The sequence below is a fragment of the Zootoca vivipara genome, chromosome 1 (assembly GCF_965207765.1).
Source record: "Zootoca vivipara chromosome 1, rZooViv2.hap1.1, whole genome shotgun sequence".
Taxonomy (NCBI): domain Eukaryota; kingdom Metazoa; phylum Chordata; class Lepidosauria; order Squamata; family Lacertidae; genus Zootoca; species Zootoca vivipara.
Genome location: NC_142582.1, coordinates 125331733 through 125349281, shown reverse-complemented (window position 1 = coordinate 125349281; position 17549 = coordinate 125331733). Strand labels below are relative to the sequence as shown.

General features: G+C 46.4%; 1 protein-coding gene across 11 annotated transcripts in view; it reads left to right on the top strand.

Annotated features, from left to right (window-relative positions):
- Window positions 1-11170, top strand: part of SYNE2 (spectrin repeat containing nuclear envelope protein 2) — a 233603-nt gene extending 222433 nt beyond the window's left edge. For 8 of the 11 annotated variants that reach the window (XM_088673909.1, XM_088673903.1, XM_088673923.1 and 5 more), the window contains 7 exons: window positions 420-631; window positions 3484-3684; window positions 4804-4932; window positions 6443-6634; window positions 6758-6847; window positions 7989-8038; window positions 9135-11170. In XM_088673909.1, coding sequence (XP_088530035.1) covers window positions 420-631; window positions 3484-3684; window positions 4804-4932; window positions 6443-6634; window positions 6758-6847; window positions 7989-8038; window positions 9135-9360 — 1100 coding nt within the window. In that variant the 3' untranslated portion in view covers window positions 9361-11170. The remainder of the gene's footprint in view (window positions 1-419; window positions 632-3483; window positions 3685-4803; window positions 4933-6442; window positions 6635-6757; window positions 6848-7988; window positions 8039-9134) is intronic. The other 3 variants (XM_088673899.1, XM_088673920.1, XM_088673895.1) reach the window with 1 other exon arrangement.
- Window positions 11171-17549: the final 6379 nt, after the last annotated feature.

Genomic DNA, 17549 nt, shown 5'->3' with positions numbered 1-17549 from the left:
AACACTGTCCAACCATCTCGTCCTCTGTCATCCCCTTCTCCTAGTGCCCTCAATCTTCCCCAACATCAGGGTCTTTTCCAGGGATTCTTTTCTTCTCATGAGGTGGCCAAAGTATTGGAGCCTCAGCTTCACGATCTGTCCTTCCAGTGAGCACTCAGGGCTCATTTCCTTCAGAATGGATAGGTTTGATCTTCTTGCAGTCCATGGGACTGCAAGAAGATTGCATGGGATTGTAAAGGGATAGAAGCCCTAAAAGGCTACCCAAAAATTCACATAGGCTTGTAGCTAGGCTGGGGTAGAAGATCTGTTTCCTCAGGGAACCCAGCGAATGCCTGAAATAATATTCCTCTGAGTCAAGCTTCAAAGCTTTTTAAATAACATTTTAAAAAAAACATGAATAATTTTGCAACAAACCGCAGGAGGCCTCGAGAGATGGGAGCTGATTCAAGCCCAAGACTTAAGCAACAAGCTGAGAATGAAGCAGAACCGGCAGCAGCGGGAGCAGCTGAATTCTGACCTCATGAATATCAACGCTTGGTTGGATAAAACAGAGAAGGAGCTTGAAATGTTGCAGGAGGCAGAACCGCCCACCAGCATCACGGCCATCCATCAAAGAGTCAAGAAGCAGAAAGTGAGTTCACTGTTGTCCTGGTAAATAATCCCTGTAGCCAAACTAAGAAGGTCTTCCAGGGCTGCACTATCTTTATGGCAGGGGACAGGCTCTTAAGAAAGACCACAGGTGAGATAGAATCTGATCTGCGGGAGGCAGTTACACCTAGAGCAGGGGTGTCAAACACAAGGCCCGGGGGCCAAATCCGGCCCGCCAGACCTTGTCATGTGGCCCGCCGAGCGCCCCAGCCAGCGGGACCCAGCAGCGGGACCTTGCTGCTGAAGCGCCGCGCCGACAAAGCGCTGACAAACAGCTAGGGGCGGGGGGGGGGTAGAAAGGCGGCCAGAGCAGCACTGCATGGAGCGCCCCGAGCCACATCAGGAGAAGGAGGAGGCAGCTCACCGGGTCAGCGCCCGGCAGCGCCGCACGGAGAGTCCCGAGCCTCTGCGACGCAGCAGTGCTCTGTAGCACTTTGAATCCTCCTCCTCCTGCCACGGCTCGGCGCCTGGAAATGGCTGCTGCTGCTGCTGCTGCTGCTGAAGCACAGACAAAGCACCCAGCAGCACCGTGTGGAGGAGGAGGAGGATTCAAAGTGCTACAGAGCACTGCTGCATCCCAGAGGCTCGGGACTCTCCGCCGGGCACCGACCCGGCAAGCCGCCGCCGCCTCCTCCTCCTGCCGCGGCTCAGCCTCATGAACGTGAGCTCAGCAGCGGCTCAGCCTCACGAACGTGCAACTCTGAGGCTTTACGGACTTCTCCTAAAACGGACACCCGCTGCCTCACGTTGCACGGGAAATGCTTTTTGCCCCTGGGTCCCTTCACGCTCTTTTCTGGCGCTGAATCAAGGCGGCGACCCCCCCTTCCCTTTCTTTCTTCCTCTCTCTCGTTCTTATTCTTTCTTTCCCTCTCCTTCCTTCCTTCTTTATCTCTGTCTTCTCTCCCTCTTTCTTTTTCTTTCCTTCTTTATTCCTTCTTTCCTACTCTTCTTTCTCTCACCTCTTTCCTTCCTCTCTCCCTCCTGCTCCCTCTTTTCTTTCTTTCTTTCTTTCTTCCTTCCTTCCTTCCTTCCTTCCTTCCGTCCTTCCCATCTTTCTTCCTCTCCCTCATTCTTATTCTTTCTTTCCCTCTACTTCCTTCCTTCTTTCTCCCTTTCCGTCTTCTCTCCCTCTTTCTTTTTCTTTTCTTTATTCCCTTCCTTATTTCCTACTCTTCTTTCTCTCCCCTCTTTCCTTCCTTCCTCTCTCCCTCCCACTCCCTCTTTTCTTCCTTCCTTCCTTCCTTCCTTCCTTCCTCCCTCCCTCCCTCCCTCCCTCCCTCTCCTCCCCTCCCCTCCCTCTCCCTCTCCTCAGAAACATAGGATGCTGCTTTATACTTCTGGCCCTTAAACCCTGGAACCAGGAGAGCAGCTCCAGTGAGTCAACCTCAGCCAGTCCCTTTGGTGAAGGGTGGTGGCTCACTGGCAGAACATCTGTCCTGCATGCAGAAGGACCCCAGCATCTCCAGGTACTAGTAGCTCTGCAAAGGTCCTGCATGAAACCCTAGCGAGCCTCCACCACCCAGTGCAGTTACCAAAAATCATTTTTCAATAAATTGTACAATAATTGTACATTTGAATATCTACTTGCCATTATTCTGACTATGTTTCTGCTTTCAGAGCTAGTTATTACTTACATTATTACAAAAAACAGTAATAATTGAATGCAGTGACAATAATTTATGATAATAAAGAGTGGACACATAGTCCTACAGATACAACCGGCCCTTTGAGGGTGACCAAACTGCTGATGCGGCCCCTGATGAATTTGAGTTTGACACCCCTGACCTAGAGCTTCTTCCATTTGGCTCCTGTGACTAATGGCTGGTGATAGACCTTGAAGTTTGCTTGATTCTAGTTCGATGCAGATGTTCTTAACTAAAATAAGTGGGACCAGGCATGCTAGCCTCGGCCCATCATCATGATCACTGCTACTTCTACTCTTAATTCAATTTATTTGTTGCCTTCTTACAGCTGAGTCTCAATGGAACACACACACACCCCAAAAAAATCCCAAACATGAGATATACAGTGGTACCTCGACTTACGAAGACGATCTGTTCCGCAGTCGTCTTTGTAAGTCGAGGTTTTCAGATGTTGAAGCGCCTTTACGGCGCATGCGCAAAGCGCGATTTCACACTTCTGCGCATGCGCAGAACGCACGTGCGGCTAAAACACTTCCGGAGGCTTTGACTTCGGAAGTCGAATTCTTCGGAAGTCGAAGCCTTCGGATGTCAAGGTACCACTGTATGGATATAAACAACTGCACAGTTTAAAACACAGCACAGTCAGCCACTACCATACTTCTTAGTTAAAAAGTTCAGCAGCTTGTAATTCACATCAGTCATGGACTTGTGGTCATGAACTAATTGTTGGAATGCACTCATAGAGCCTTCATAGGATTATCCCCCAAGTGAAGGTTTTGAGCAGCCTTGTTTGTTTGTTTTGTAATTTTTTTAATATTTGTATTTATTTCTATTCCACCCCGGCTGAAACACTTGTCAGAAGGCGGGGGGGGGGGGGAACGGACCCTGAAAGAGGTTTACAAAAAAAGAACAAAGCTATGAAATTGTTAGTAGGCAACAGTTAAAAACATGCCTTCCAAAATAATTGCAATCAACAATTTAGCTAAAGAGCAGGTGAAAAAAAAAGTCAGCGTTTTCACATGTCTGGATCGGCTTGCCTAAACAAAAACATTTTGTCAACAGGCAGGGAGTTCCAAAGTGTAAAAAGATCCATTTCTTACAAGTATTATGTGGCACTTGCCACAGTGCCAGTTTTGTAGATCGAAAGCAGTCAAGTAGGCATGCAAATCCTAACCTGCTTCTTTCCCACCAGGATATGCTCAAAGCCTTTGATAACTACAAGGCACTTGTGCTTTCTGCCAACCTGACCAGCAAGGACTTCAGGCAAGGGGACAGCGCTGGATCCAAAGAGCTTCAGAACAGGCTTCGGCAAGTCAATATGCGCTGGGAGGAGGCCATTCATATGATGGGAGAGTGGAGGAAGAGTTTGCAGGAAGCCCTGGTGGGCTGCCAGGTCAGTGCAGCCCATTGCTTTCTTATTTATAAGAAGTGGATAGGGAGGATGTTTCCCTCCATCTCTCAAAACACCGGAACTCTGGGATAACCAATGAAAACGAACATTAGAAGATTCCACATGGGCAATAGAAAGTACTTCATCCATGGCTACTAATCCTGGTGTCCCTGTTCTGCTGCCGCTGCTGTGAGGCTGTACATCTCTGAGTACCAGTTTCTGGGAATCAGAGGCAGGGAGATTGCCGTTGCTCTCGGTTTCTGTTTGGCTTCCTATGTGTATTTGCTTGGCCACTGTGAGAACAGGAAGCTGGGCTAGACGCTGGCCTGATCCAGCAGGCTTTTCTTATGTCCTTAAGCCAACCTGGGCAGATTTAAGAAACTGCTTTAAAATGCCATTTGCAGAACACTCCATAGTTGCACAGCATTCTTACGTCAGTGAGGCAAGACCTTCGAGTTTTGTGGTTTTCCTTTTGGCACATAGCTGAAGGAGGCAAGCCTGCCTCCTGCAGTTCTGAGCTCTTTTGCCTGGAACAGCTCGTGAAGCATTGTGGCTAATAGTCTAAATTGCAAACCAGGAAATATTCTTCTGCCATGAACACATGACCTTAGCCAAGCCACTATCTGTCCACTTCAGCCCTCCACCTATGGTTAGTCAATATAGAACTGCCTTTAAGCTTTAATGAGAGACTGTATGCAGGGGGAACTGAGCATTCAAGAAAGTGCAATGTAAGTGCTACATATTATTACTACCTTTCAACCCAAGTTGGAAAGGCCCTGTATTATTTGTGTCCCTTCTCATTGAGCATTCAGCCTGATTTGTTTGTGCAAAGTTTCCAAAGAGGTAGACCTGGGCTGTGGAGCATTCATTCTGGTTTGACACAACGCTATCAAGCCATCCTTATCCTATGCTTTCTGGTCCATTTCCTTTCCTTATCACAAAAGATTGTTGTCCCACAAGATCATCGAATCCTCTCAAAGTACGTAACCTGAAATTGCTGGCATGCAGTCGAATCCCACTTGCAAAATAGTGACAGCCTGAAACCGTCCTTTGCCAGCAGATGTGCTCTGACCAGGCTGCCCCTGCCTTCCTCTCCTAATAATGGATGCTTTTCCTCTGCAGGATTTCCATAAGCAAAACCATAACCTGCTGCTGTGGTTGGCTGTCGCAGAGGTTCGGAGGCATCAAGCACAGATCAAGGATCTGAATGCTGATCCTCACGCAATTCAGGAGAGCCGAAGAGAATTAATGGTAGGTGGGTTTTTTTTATTAAAAAAAACTTTTCGGTGCATCCATACAGAAATGATTGACCCACCGGTTGACTTGCTCCCATTAGGTACAACGTTACTTCGCTGCATTTGGTTTGATGGTGGGATGGCAATAATCTGCTTTTCAGATCCTCCCTGTGCCCTATCTTGTCATCATTAGTGATAGTCGTTGTACGTTTCCGAGCACAATTCAAAGTGTTGGTGCTGACCTTTAAAGCCCTAAATGGCCTCGGTCCAGTATACCTGAAGGAGCGTCTCCACCTCCATCATTCTGCCCGGACACTGAGGTCCAGCACCAAGGGCCTTCTGGCGGTTCCCTCGTTGCGAGAAGCCAAGTTGCAGGGAACTAGGCAGAGGGCCTTCTTGGTGGTGGCGCCTGCCCTGTGGAACGCCCTCCCACCAGATGTCAAAGAGGAAAACAACTACCAGACTTTTAGAAGACATCTGAAGGCAGCCATGTTCAGGGAGGCTTTTAATGTTTAATAGATTATTGTGTTTTATCTTTCTGTTGGAAGCCGCCCAGAGTGGCTGGGGAAACCCAGCCAGATGGGCGGGGTATAAATAAATTATTATTATTATTATTATTATTATTATTATTATTATTATTATTATTATTATTTATTACTCACCCTTCAACATAAGATCCTGGGGCAGCAATTATTATTATTTATACATACATACATACATACATACATACATACATACATACATACATAACCCGCCCATCTGGCTGGGTTTCCCCAGCCACTCTGGGTGGCTCCCAATTGAATTAAAAGCACAATAAAACATCAAACATTAAAAACTTCCCTAAACAGGGCTGCCTTCAGATGTCTTCAGATAGTTGTTTATTTCCTTGACATCTGATGGGAAGGCATTCCACAGGGCGGGCGCCACTACCGAGAAGACCCTGTACCTGGTTCCCTGTAACCTCACTTCTCGCAGGGAGGGAACTGGCAGAAGGACCTCGGAGCTGGACCTCATTGTTGTCCGGGCAGAACGTTGGGGGTGGAGACAATACTAGAATCAATTTAAAACATGACAACAGGCAAGAAGAGAATAGGTTGGGTCCTAAAATATCTTGTCACTCATATGTTTCCAGCATGCTAAAGAAACTGCGTAGTGAGGGTGTCAAATGCACATGTGTGGAGGGAACTCTGTGATTGTGTGATTCTATAACTTAAGGGCTGGCATAGAGAATGCCCTCTCCTGGGGTCCCCGTGATCAAACTTCTGAGAGTGTTGACCCTCTTAACATCCTAGAGCGTCTTGAGGGAGGGAGGCAATCTTTCAGATATTTGGGGGCCTATGTTCTTTTGGGGCTTTAGGCACAGATGTGAGCCCCTTGAATTGGGCCTGGAAACAAACTTACATATTAGCTGTTGCCCAAAAATTCAGTAGCAGAGCTCTGGGCTGGACAGATCAAGTGTTCAGCTTGATTCTACGTAGGGCAGAGTCATACATGCGTCAATATTTCCTTCCATTTCCCTGTCAAAGCAACTGGAGAAAGAGCTTCTGGAAAGGCAGCCGCAAGTCAATACTCTGCAGGAGATTTCCACTCACTTGCTCGTCAAATCTGGTGGAGGAGAGTATGTTGAAGCTCACGAGAAGGTTCACGTTATTGGGAAGAAACTGAAGCAGCTTCTGGAAAGAGTCTCAAGTGATTTAAAGGTCTCTCATGGAAAGCCGGTGAGGCTGGGGTGCACGTCCTTGAATCCAGGGTGGCGCAATTCTGTATCTCCCAAGGGTGGTGCATAACTCCTGGGGGGAGAAAGTTTTTCTTAAAATTATCTTTCATTTTCCTCCTTCTAGGACACACGTGCATTTCTGCAGGATGTGGACGAACTGGATTTGGGAGGCTGTCCTCAGCAACCAGAGAAACCTTGCACATATAAAAACAAGGCAAGCTGCTTGGCAATTCTTTTCCAAACCTCTGGTTTTTCTCCAGTCTGTTACCTTCTCTTCACCTTGTTTCCGTCCGGAAATGCTTTATTGCAAGTTAACATGAACAGTTGACTCGCCTGGTTTGGTCAGGACAGTCCAGCAACTCAACTGTAATTCGTGGCCATGTTAAAGGATACATGTTTTCTGTTCAGTAACTTCCCCAACCTGATGCTCTCCAGAACATTTTGGGCTGCAGTTCCCCTCCTCCCTGACCATGCCAGCTGGGAGTGATGGGAGTTGTAGTCCAATAGGTCAAGAGGACACTAGGTTGTGGAAGCCTGGTTTGGAATGCTTCTTTAAGGCCAGGCTACAAGCTCTTCCCTTGTCGCATGCCAATACAGTCGTAACTTGGAAGTCAAACGGAATCCATTCCGGAAGTCTGTTTGACTTCCAAAACGTTCGGAAACCAAAGCGCCGCTTCCAGTTGGCTGCAGGAAGCTTCTGTAGCCAATCGGAAGCTGTGGATGCCCCGTCGGACGTTCAGCTTCCAAAAATAGTTCACAAACCGGAATAATCACTTCTGGGTTTGTGCGTCGTTCGGGAGCCAAAACGTTCGAGAACTAAGCTGTTCGAAAGCCAAGGTGCCTCAACCCATTCCAATGGGGGTTCAGGCGTAGTTATGGGACTGAATCCGCCCTCGTCACCCTAACTATTGGGGGGGATGCAAAGGCATATGGCCCTGCAATGCTGACATGAAGGTTTTGATAGCATTAGCCATGAACAGACTGCCAAATGAGCATTGGGGCACAGCTCCTGTCTGCAGTCCTGTCTGGTTTTGTCCCCAACCTTTTCCAGGCTGAGTTCTACAAGAGGGGCGCTAACCCTAAGGAGGAGGAAGCTAACAGGCAGTACCACCCCCCCCCCAGACTGCTTGTTAAGTAGGCAGCTGGAGGGGGGGGTGTCTGAGAGACGACTGTATTTAGTGGGGTGCTACCCCATTCATCCTAATGGAGTAGCGTCCACTCGTCATACCTATGTTTCTTGTGACGTTCCCACAGCACAGAAGCGTTTTGAGCTCTGTAACTGCGTCACACAGGATTTGCTTCTTTGCGCTTGAGGGAAGTATGACTAAATAACACCGTAATATCTCCATTTTAAGCAGGCTGGTGGAAGGAATACCTCGGAGACTGAGAGCGGCGCTGATATTAGGTAAGAAGTTTTGGGAAATGTTTTGCTTTAATTTAAAAATGAAGATTGCATTTTGAAGGCAGTCGTAGGGCCAAGCTAGGTGTGCTCATAATCACATGTTAATTAACACACACACACTGTTTGTTATGTAAATAGCAGCCGCAGGGAAATCTGAGCAGGATCAAGGCCATGGAAAGGAGAAAAGGGGAGTTTAGCACTTTTCCCTCTTTGCCAAAGTCTGAGCAGAGACACACAAAAACGGTTCATCAAAGGTGCCGTATCCATTTCATAGGGAGCCACTACCGCCAACTTTCCTGGAAATGCAAACACCTTTGAATGGGATATTTTTGCCCACACTGCAGCAGGGAGTTAATCTCCGCAGCCCCAAGTCCCCGAGTCTTTGCCTTCCCTATGGCTTCTCTTTAAAAACAAAAACAGGTGCATTAATTGCATCCACACAACCAGCACTTGGATGCCCATAATTTGTGCAATGCTAACTCAGAGGCAGGTAAACATTTGGCTTGTGAGATCTGCTAGAACCCAGAGGTCTGCCAGATGCAGCTAGGTGCAAAACAGTGGCTGGCATTCAGCTGAGGCCCATCAGCAGAAACACTGCACAACGACTTCCACTCGTGCAACAGATTCCCCCCTCCCCCCAAAAAAGGCATGTGGGGCATCAGGAGAACCCCCAGAACGACACACGGAGAGAAGAGAACATGGAATCATTCCATCTGCCAAGGTGAAATGTTTGCAATGACGGAACGATTGGAATAGCACAACATCAAATTTCTCTCAGGGTGGAGGGGACAGAACGGAGGGCTCTGCAGAAAGCTGCTGCCAGTCTGAGTAGAGAATATAGGGAAGGCTTTCAATGGCTTGTGTTTTTATATATGTTGGAAGCCGCCCAGAGCAGCTGCTGATCTTGACACCTAGAGCAGCGTTTCCCAAACTTGGGTCTCTGGCTGTTGTTGGACTACAACTCCCATCATGCATAGCTAGCAGGGCCAGTGTTCATGGGTGATGGGAGGTGTAGTCCAAGTTTGGGAGACCCTGGGCTGGACGAAGTCAGACTTAGCTCAATGCAGCTTCATGTATAAATTCTCTTCCATATTTGCAGAGGGGATGACGAGGATAGCGCCAGCCCAGCTGCTCCCAAGACCCGTGGCTTCCTGTCCCGCGTACTGCGAATGGCGTTCCCTCTTCAGTTGCTCTTCCTTCTCCTGCTGCTTTTGGCCACCCTGCCCCCTTTCTCGGAGGAAGATTACAGCTGTGCACACCGCAACAACTTTGCCCGGTCTTTCCACCTGATGCTGCGATTTGTCAATGGGCCTCCTCCCTTTTGAAGAGGCCCAAGGGCTTTTTTTGCACCTCAACCAAAATGAACCTCCTCAACAGGCTCTTCTTCTCATGCTGCTATTGCCATTCTGAGGACTTCACACAGTGAAGGTATCAGATTTCACAACTGAAGAAGTAGATCCTCTAGCAATTTCAATATTTGGGATGGGTTGGAAAGCGGGGGTAGGGGCAGGTGTTAACCCGGTTTTGTACAGGAAAGTACTTTTTTCTATATATTTTTGAACTGTAAGCAACATACTGTATACTTTTGCACAATGTGTGATCGATCGGCTGATGGCCTCCATGCCAGAATGTCCTCTGAAGACGAGTTTTCAAGATGATATGTCATGTTCGCATTGAAATAATGTGATTTTTTTAGCTAACGACGAATGCTGTAGAGAATAGCTTTTAGCGTGATGGAGAGAACCCATTTTTCAGCTGGTGCTTTGCATGCAAAGAAATCTATTTCCGTACTTCGATATTGTAGTGAAAAGAAAGGTTTGATTTTATATAAATATATATAAAATACTTGTTATACTTTAGTATTTTAGCAACCCGTCCAGTTAACAAATACAGATAGATAGATAGATAGATAGATAGATAGATAGATAGATAGATAGATAGATAGATAGATAGATAGATAGACAGACAGATAGATAGACAGATAGATAGACAGATAGATAGACAGATAGATAGACAGATAGACAGATTGATAAATACTGTGGTACCTCGGTTTAAGAACAGCCCTGTTTACGAATTTGCTACCAAGGAGTGTGGTGGAGTCTCCTTCTTTGGAGGTCTTTTAGCAGAGGCTTGACAGGCATATGTCAAGAATGCTTTGATGGTGTTTCCTGCTCGGCAGGGGGTTGGACTGGATGGCCCTTGTGGTCTCTTCCAACTCTACGATTCTATGATTCTACGAACTCTGCAAAACCGGAAATAGTGTCTTGGTTTGAGAACTTTACCTCGGTCTAAGAACGGAATCCAAACGGTGGAGGGGCACCGGCGGCAGGAGGCCTCATTAGGGAAAGCGCGCCTTGGTTTAAGAACGGTTTTGGATTAAGAACGGACTTCCAGAATGGATTAAGTTCGTAAACCGAGGTACCACTGTATGTACTTAGAACTGCAGATTTCTCTCATGTCGTCTTTTGTACTTTTATTTTAAATAAAAAGAAATGAAAAGGCTGCATGTAGGTGGCTTATATTGTTCATAGTTTTATATTTAAAAAGTGCTGACCACAATTAGTGTTGATTATCTCACTTGTATATGAATCAATGGTGTAAACTTGTGGCTTTTTAATCAAAAGATGTTTGCGTGTGAATCTTTTTTGAATTAATTTGCAGCAAGCCAAAAGAAAGATACGTGGATGTTTTTTAAAAAATATTTTTTAATAATCGAAGGGCACAATCAGTCCCTATTCCTATGCAGCAAAATGCATGTGCAGAGATGACACCGTAAGGCCATGCTGGTTGCCAGAATGTGCACACTGCGTTGCAAAGCTTCTTCAACTGGGAATTAGAATCACTTGAAGGTGAAGCAAATTCCATGCCGGTTTCTGGATAGGAGAGGGAGAACAAAAGAGGGAAAGGGGAACCAAACATTGGCCATTATGGTGGACCCTCTGCGTGTGCACAGCTTTAATGGTACATAAGCCATCGTCGCTACATTGAGCCTCCATGTTCCAAGGCTGGTGAGAGATCGGAAACGGTTTTACCTGGATCCAAAATATATTGGCTGTGTATACAAAGTCCATCTTTCTTTATTTTCCCCCAACCCCCTCATTAAAGTTCTGCGGCTATGTGCAGCAGTCCTGAGTATGTTTGTCTTGATGTTTTATAAATCTAGTTTACTGGAACACTGCTAGGATTGGGAGAGGGCGGGGGGCATGGCAGACAGCCGTCTGGTTCAAGGCAGGAACCAAGAGCCATTGGGGCAAGCCATTAGTTGGGACTGAGGAGCAAGGCAGGACGAAAGAATAGCCAAAGGCCACAGGGACATACCAGAAGCTCAACTGGAAGTGAGGCAGCCCATTGATGCTCCTTCATGATCCAATGGCCAGTCCACGTGGGTGAAGATCGGGTGGTTCCATGGGTAGCTGCCACCTGCAGTTCAGTGGTTCATTCACAAAAGATCAAGCAGCGCCCACCAGAAAAGATGAGCACCCTCAGCAAAATGGGAAGAGGTGAAGGAAAAGACTCCCTATCCATTAAGAAACGCTTAAGGATTATGGGAGTTTCACTGGTGCACCCGTAGGGCCACAAATCCCCCATCCCAGCCAGAGAAAGTCATGGCTCATAAATGCCGATCACCCATAGCTGTAAGAAGAAGAAAAAAAGCCCACCTGTGGACCGTTGTCCTTGGCCAGAGCTAAGCTCTTTCCCATCTTGCTAAGAGCCAACTGGGCATGCCAGGACTAAGGTGTACAATTATCTTGGTCCCGTTGGTTTTCAATAGATGGACAGAACCTAGCAGCAGTCCATGTCAATTTCGGCTCAGGTCACCAGCCGGAATCGGGAATAGGTCAGCAATAAAAAATATTGGTGTCAGTGAAGTTAATGCTTTCTAGAAACAGCTTGCTCATCCCCTTTTATATTTTCTGCCAACACCATTTCTGCTACAAACATGAGTCAACAGTACCAGATGCTGAGACTAACAACATCAGGATAGCTAACAGTTCTTACAATTGTGGGTTTGCGTGCAGAGGAGTAACATTAAATTAGCGTACTAATTTTAGTATTGGCCCAAGTGGCAAGAACAGTAAGTTCAGAAAATTTCACAGTTCCCGGTATATCTGCTTGGCAACCCAACTTGAATCCACAGAGTTGAAGGTGTGTCTATTGCTTTACAGATCTCTTCCCCCAAGGAGCTTACAATTAAAATTCAGTTCAGGGGAAGGAAATAAGAGACTGGGTAAAACAGGGAAGCAGTTATCAGTCATGTGCATCAATTTCAATAGGTCTACTCTTGAGTAGAACCGGCATTGGATACAACCAAGGCGGTTGGGGGCACTTATCTGAAGAAGTGTGCATGCACACAAAAGCTCATACCAATAACAAACTTAGTTGGTCTCTAAGGTGCTACTGGAAGGAATTTTTTTATTTTGTTTCGACTACGTCAGACCAACATGGCTACCTACCTGTAACTACAGCTACAAGGCTTCAACTAGTCTTAATCTGGCCAGTCAAAAACCAAAAATCCTGCTCCCACTGTCCAATGTTCTGCACGGGAAATAAACATGCCTAAAGGGTAAAGGGACCCCTGACCATTAGGTCCAGTCACGGACTCGGGTTGCGGCGCTCATCTCGCTTTACTGGCCGAGGAAGCCGGCGTACAGCTTCCAGGTCATGTGGCCAGCATGACTAAGCCGCAAACCAGAGCAGCACATGGAAATGCCTTCCTGCCGGAGCGGTACCTATTTATCTACTTGCACTTTGACATGCTTTCGAACTGCTAGGTTGGCAGGGACCGAACAACGGGAGCTCACCCCGTCACGGGGATTCGAACTGCCGACCTTCTGATTGGCAAGCCCTAGGCTCTGTGGTTTAACCCACGGCACCACCCGCATCCCTAAACATGCCTAGCCAAAGGCAATTCAGTCTAAACAAAATTTAAAACCAACATTCACTGGGCATTTAAAAACATTTAAAAATAATTAGCACAAAGAAGTCAAAGCATACCAACATCCATGTGTGGCACATGGCTTCCCCCAAAGTACGCTGGAGACTATAGTTTGTTATGGGCACTGGGAATTGTAGCTCTGTTTGGGGAAAGTGACATTTCCTAGGATTTGAGGGGAGGGAGTCAAATGCTTTTACTGCCCTTTAAATGTAAGGTAAAAGGTAAAGGACCCCTGGGCGGTTAGGTTTAACCTCACGGCCCTCCACTTCATCAAATCCGGCCCTTTTTGAAAAAAGTTTGGACACCAAACTGTGCCAAACATGGCTGGATTCAGCTGATGAGCCAGAGCAGCCTAGCATAGCTAGATGAGCCTGGGTCCTTGGAGGAACAAAGCTACCGTAATAATGGCCAAGTCATTAAACCAACAGGAAAGCCATTAGGAAGGTGAAGACACTTCCAGACTAGGAGGAATGAAGCGCCTCCTTCAAGTGGGCAGAAACACTTGTAATGTGAAAAGAACTTTGGTAACTACCGGTACGATTGTATAACAGATGGCTAATGGTAAAAGATAAAGATAAAGAAAATATTTTCTATTAAAATGGAACCCATGGAGGGAGGGGAGGAAATCTGAAGGTTCGAAAGAACCTTTTTATTTTTATGATTTGAAATGGTTAAAGTTATTATGTATAAATTCATGTAAAACTAATTGTTGTTGTTGTTTAGTCGTTTAGTCGTGTCCGACTCTTCGTGACCCCATGGACCATAGCACGCCAGGCACTCCTGTCTTCCACTGCCTCCTGCAGTTTGGTCAAACTCATGTTCGTAGCTTCGAGAACACTGTCCAACCATCTTGTCCTCTGACGTCCCCTTCTCCTAGTGCCCTCCATCTTTCCCAACATCAGGGTCTTTTCCAAGGATTCTTCTCTTCTCATGAGGTGGCCAAAGTATTGGAGCCTCAGCTTCAGGATCTGTCCTTCCAGTGAGCGCTTAGGGCTGATTTCCTTCAGAATGGATAGGTTTGATCTTCTTGCAGTCCATGGGACTCTCAAGAGTCTCCTCCAGCACCATAATTCAAAAGCATCAATTCTCCGGCGATCAGCCTTCTTTATGGTCCAGCTCTCACTTCCATACATCACTACTGATGTATAATACTAATAAAAAAACTAATAATAAAAAGTTTAAAAACGTGTGGTAAACTACAGTTCCCAGAATTCTTTGGGGGGAGCTATGACAATGTGGGATAAGAGAGCTTTGAATGTATGTTTGTGGATGTGGCTTTCATGTGTCTCGTTCCTGGTTGTCTACACCCTCTTAGCTGCTACACTTCAGAGACCCCTCACCAAGCATCCAGTGTCTCTTGATGCCAGGGATGAAATTGAGAGACAAGATTTATGCCACCCTTTGCATGCTATCCATCAGCTGCAGTCTACAATACTAAAACTGAAAAACAAACAAACTCTCCATTAGTAGGAAGAGCTCAGAATGGGTTAGAGTTCCCCCGCCACCCAACTTTGCTCCTGCTCACAGCATACTTTGAAAGGCACCAAAACACAATTCCAAGAACGCTTTGAGTTCAAAGGTGATAACAGCAAAGGTGCACATTCATAATTATCTTGTGTTTTGCAAAACACTGCAGGCAATGAATGAAGTCCGTATGTGTGGCAGGAGCTAGAGCAGCGGACCCCAAACTAAGGCCCGGGGGCTTCTAAATCCGGCCCACAGACAGTCCGGGAATCAGCATGTTTTTACATGAGTAGAATATGTCCTTTTATTTAAAATGCATCTCTGGGTTATTTGTGGGGCATAGGAATTCGTTCATTATTATTTTTTCAAACTATAGTCCGGCCCCCCCCCCACAAGGTCTGAGGGATAGTGGACCGGCCCCCTGCTGAAAAAGTTTGCTGACCCCTGAGCTAGAGAATGCTCTAGCCTCAACAAACTCCCTTCTGTGAAAACAAGCACTGCTAATTTCAGAGGCACTTATTTCCAAATACTTGCACTTAGCAATTCAGGCAAACAATGCAGGCTCTCAGTAAAGATATACAGCCAAATCAGTCATCATGAATGGAGGTGCTAAATTGCTTGTCATGAAAGGAACTCGGGAGTTTCATGTCATCCTGGGCAGCTAAACCCACAAAGCAAGCAGGAGTTCCCTGTATGTGATAATCTCTGCTTCTCATTCTATTTTTTTAGGTACTGTGTTATGAAATGTTAGGGTGCACCTACGTAGCGGAGACACACACACCACACAAAAAAACCAATCCTTCACTCTTCAGAATTAAGGAAACATTCCCTGAGAAAGTTACACTTAACTGACGCCCACAAAACAATCCCAAATGCCACCTTGGCTCTCCTAATGACTCAAAATATTTCCTCTGCAGAAGGAATGTTTTGGAGAAACCTTTCCCTGTAGTTCTTTCATTTACAAATCCTTCAAATCCTGTCTTAAGGGCATATTTTGTATATGAATAGGGCAGGTCTGTGACCTGGATTCAAGAAATAAGGAGTTCACAGACTCGAAGGAACCGGCCAGATAATTCAATCAGCAAGCATTATCTCGACAGACAGGAGGCAAGCCATACTCAAATGTCTGTTGTCTTTCTGTGACACATGTATGAGGCTTTTGGGGTGGTCTTTGGCTAAGCCTTGTTGTTATTATTGTTGTTTAGTCGTTTAGTCGTGTCCGACTCTTCGTGACCCCATGGACCATAGCACGCCAGGCACTCCTGTCTTCCACTGCCTCCCGCAGTTTGGTCAAACTCATGTTCGTAGCTTCGAGAACAGTGTCCAACCATCTCATCCTCTGTCGTCCCCTTCTCCTTGTGCCCTCCATCTTTCCCAACATCAGGGTCTTATCCAGGGAGTCTTCTCTTCTCATGAGGTGGCCAAAGTGGCTAAGCCTAGGGGTTTCTAAAGTTTTTTAAAGTTCCTGCACATCTTTGTTCTGGGTCCCTTGCAAATGGGGGGAACTGTTGCAACAGGAAAACAAAGATCTTCCTTGCTTTCCATCTCCTGGTTCCTGCCTCCAACCATTCTTTTCTGACTGATCATGGAGTTGCACTCCATCTTTTGCTGCAGTTGTCTCCAAAGTTATGCATCCTTGTCATTCAGTGACAACAAAGTCCAAGTTTGGCTGCCACCCACTGAGTTCCCTTTTGCAATGCACCCTAGTTGCTGCTTGTTTTCTCCTGCTCTGGAGGGTAGGACTTGAACCAATGGCTTCAAGTTGCAAGAAAGGAGATTTCGACTAACATCCGGAAAAACTTTCTGACAGTAAGCCATTCAGCAGTGGAACAGACTCCCACAAGAGGTGGTGGACTCTCCTTCCTTGCAGGTTTTTAAGCAAAAGTTGGATGCTCATCTGTCATGGATGCTTTAGCTGAGATTCCTGCATTGCAGGGGGCTAGACTAGATGGCCCTTGGGTGTCCCTTCCAACTCTTAGATTTTATGAATGGTCTACAACTCCATCCCCACCACCTTTTAGCCTCATACAAACCTTGTAAGGATTCCTTTATTTATGGAGTGGCGCTGTGGTTAAACCACTGAGCCTAGGGCTTGCTGATCAGAAGGTCGGCGGTTCGAATCCCTGTGACGGGGTGAGCTCCCGTTGCTCGGTCCCAGCTCCTGCCAACCTAGCAGTTCGAAAGCACGTCAAAATGCAAGTAGATAAATAGGAACCGCTACAGCGGGAAGGTAAACGGCGTTTCCATGTGCTGCTCTGGTTCGCCAGAAGTGGCTTTGTCATGCTGGCCACATGACCTGGAAGCTATACGCCGGCTCCCTCGGCCAATAATGCGAGATGAGCGCGCAACCCCAGAGTCGGTCACGACTGGACCTAATGGTCAGGGGTCCCTTTACCTTTACCTTTAATATCTTAAGAGGCGTTGGCATGGTTCACATTCACCCCATGCATATTAAGTTTCACTGTCTTTTCAATACCGTTATAAGAATTTAAGGTCTCAAATATATACATGAAATGTTCATAAATGTACAAGGCAAACACATACATCGGTATATAATCCACGTGTCTGAAATAGTACAGGAGAACAATCCTGAAGCCATTTTGACTCTCCCAGGGAACTCAAATATTCTGCTGCAGTAAGGGAGGCAAATGGGGAAATCCTTCCCATTGTCTCTTTCCTCACAAATCCTGTCTTAAAGGCATATTTCTGTATGAATAGGGTGAGCCTGTGACCTGGATTCAGGAACTACCGGTAAGTATTTAGCATCTCAAAAGGAATGGCCAGGCTGCTCAGGTAAAGCAATCAGTGACCATTATTGGGTATCCTGACAAACAGGATTTCTGTTGGAGATCGCCTCCTTCAGTGATGTATGTATGATGTTTTGGGGGGTGGTTTTGAGCTACAGGGTGGGCAATTTAAAGTCTATATAAGGGCTTGTGCACCATTGTTTTGGGTCCCTCCCGCCTCCTGTGTGTGGTGAGTGAGCGCCCTGTTGCAACAGTTAATAAAGATCAGGCTTACTAGCTGCCTTGCTTCTCAATATTCTCTGGTTGGCCTCTGTTATTTTCTCTTACTGATAGGGAACCTAATTAATGACTCTGTACAGGCTCTTGG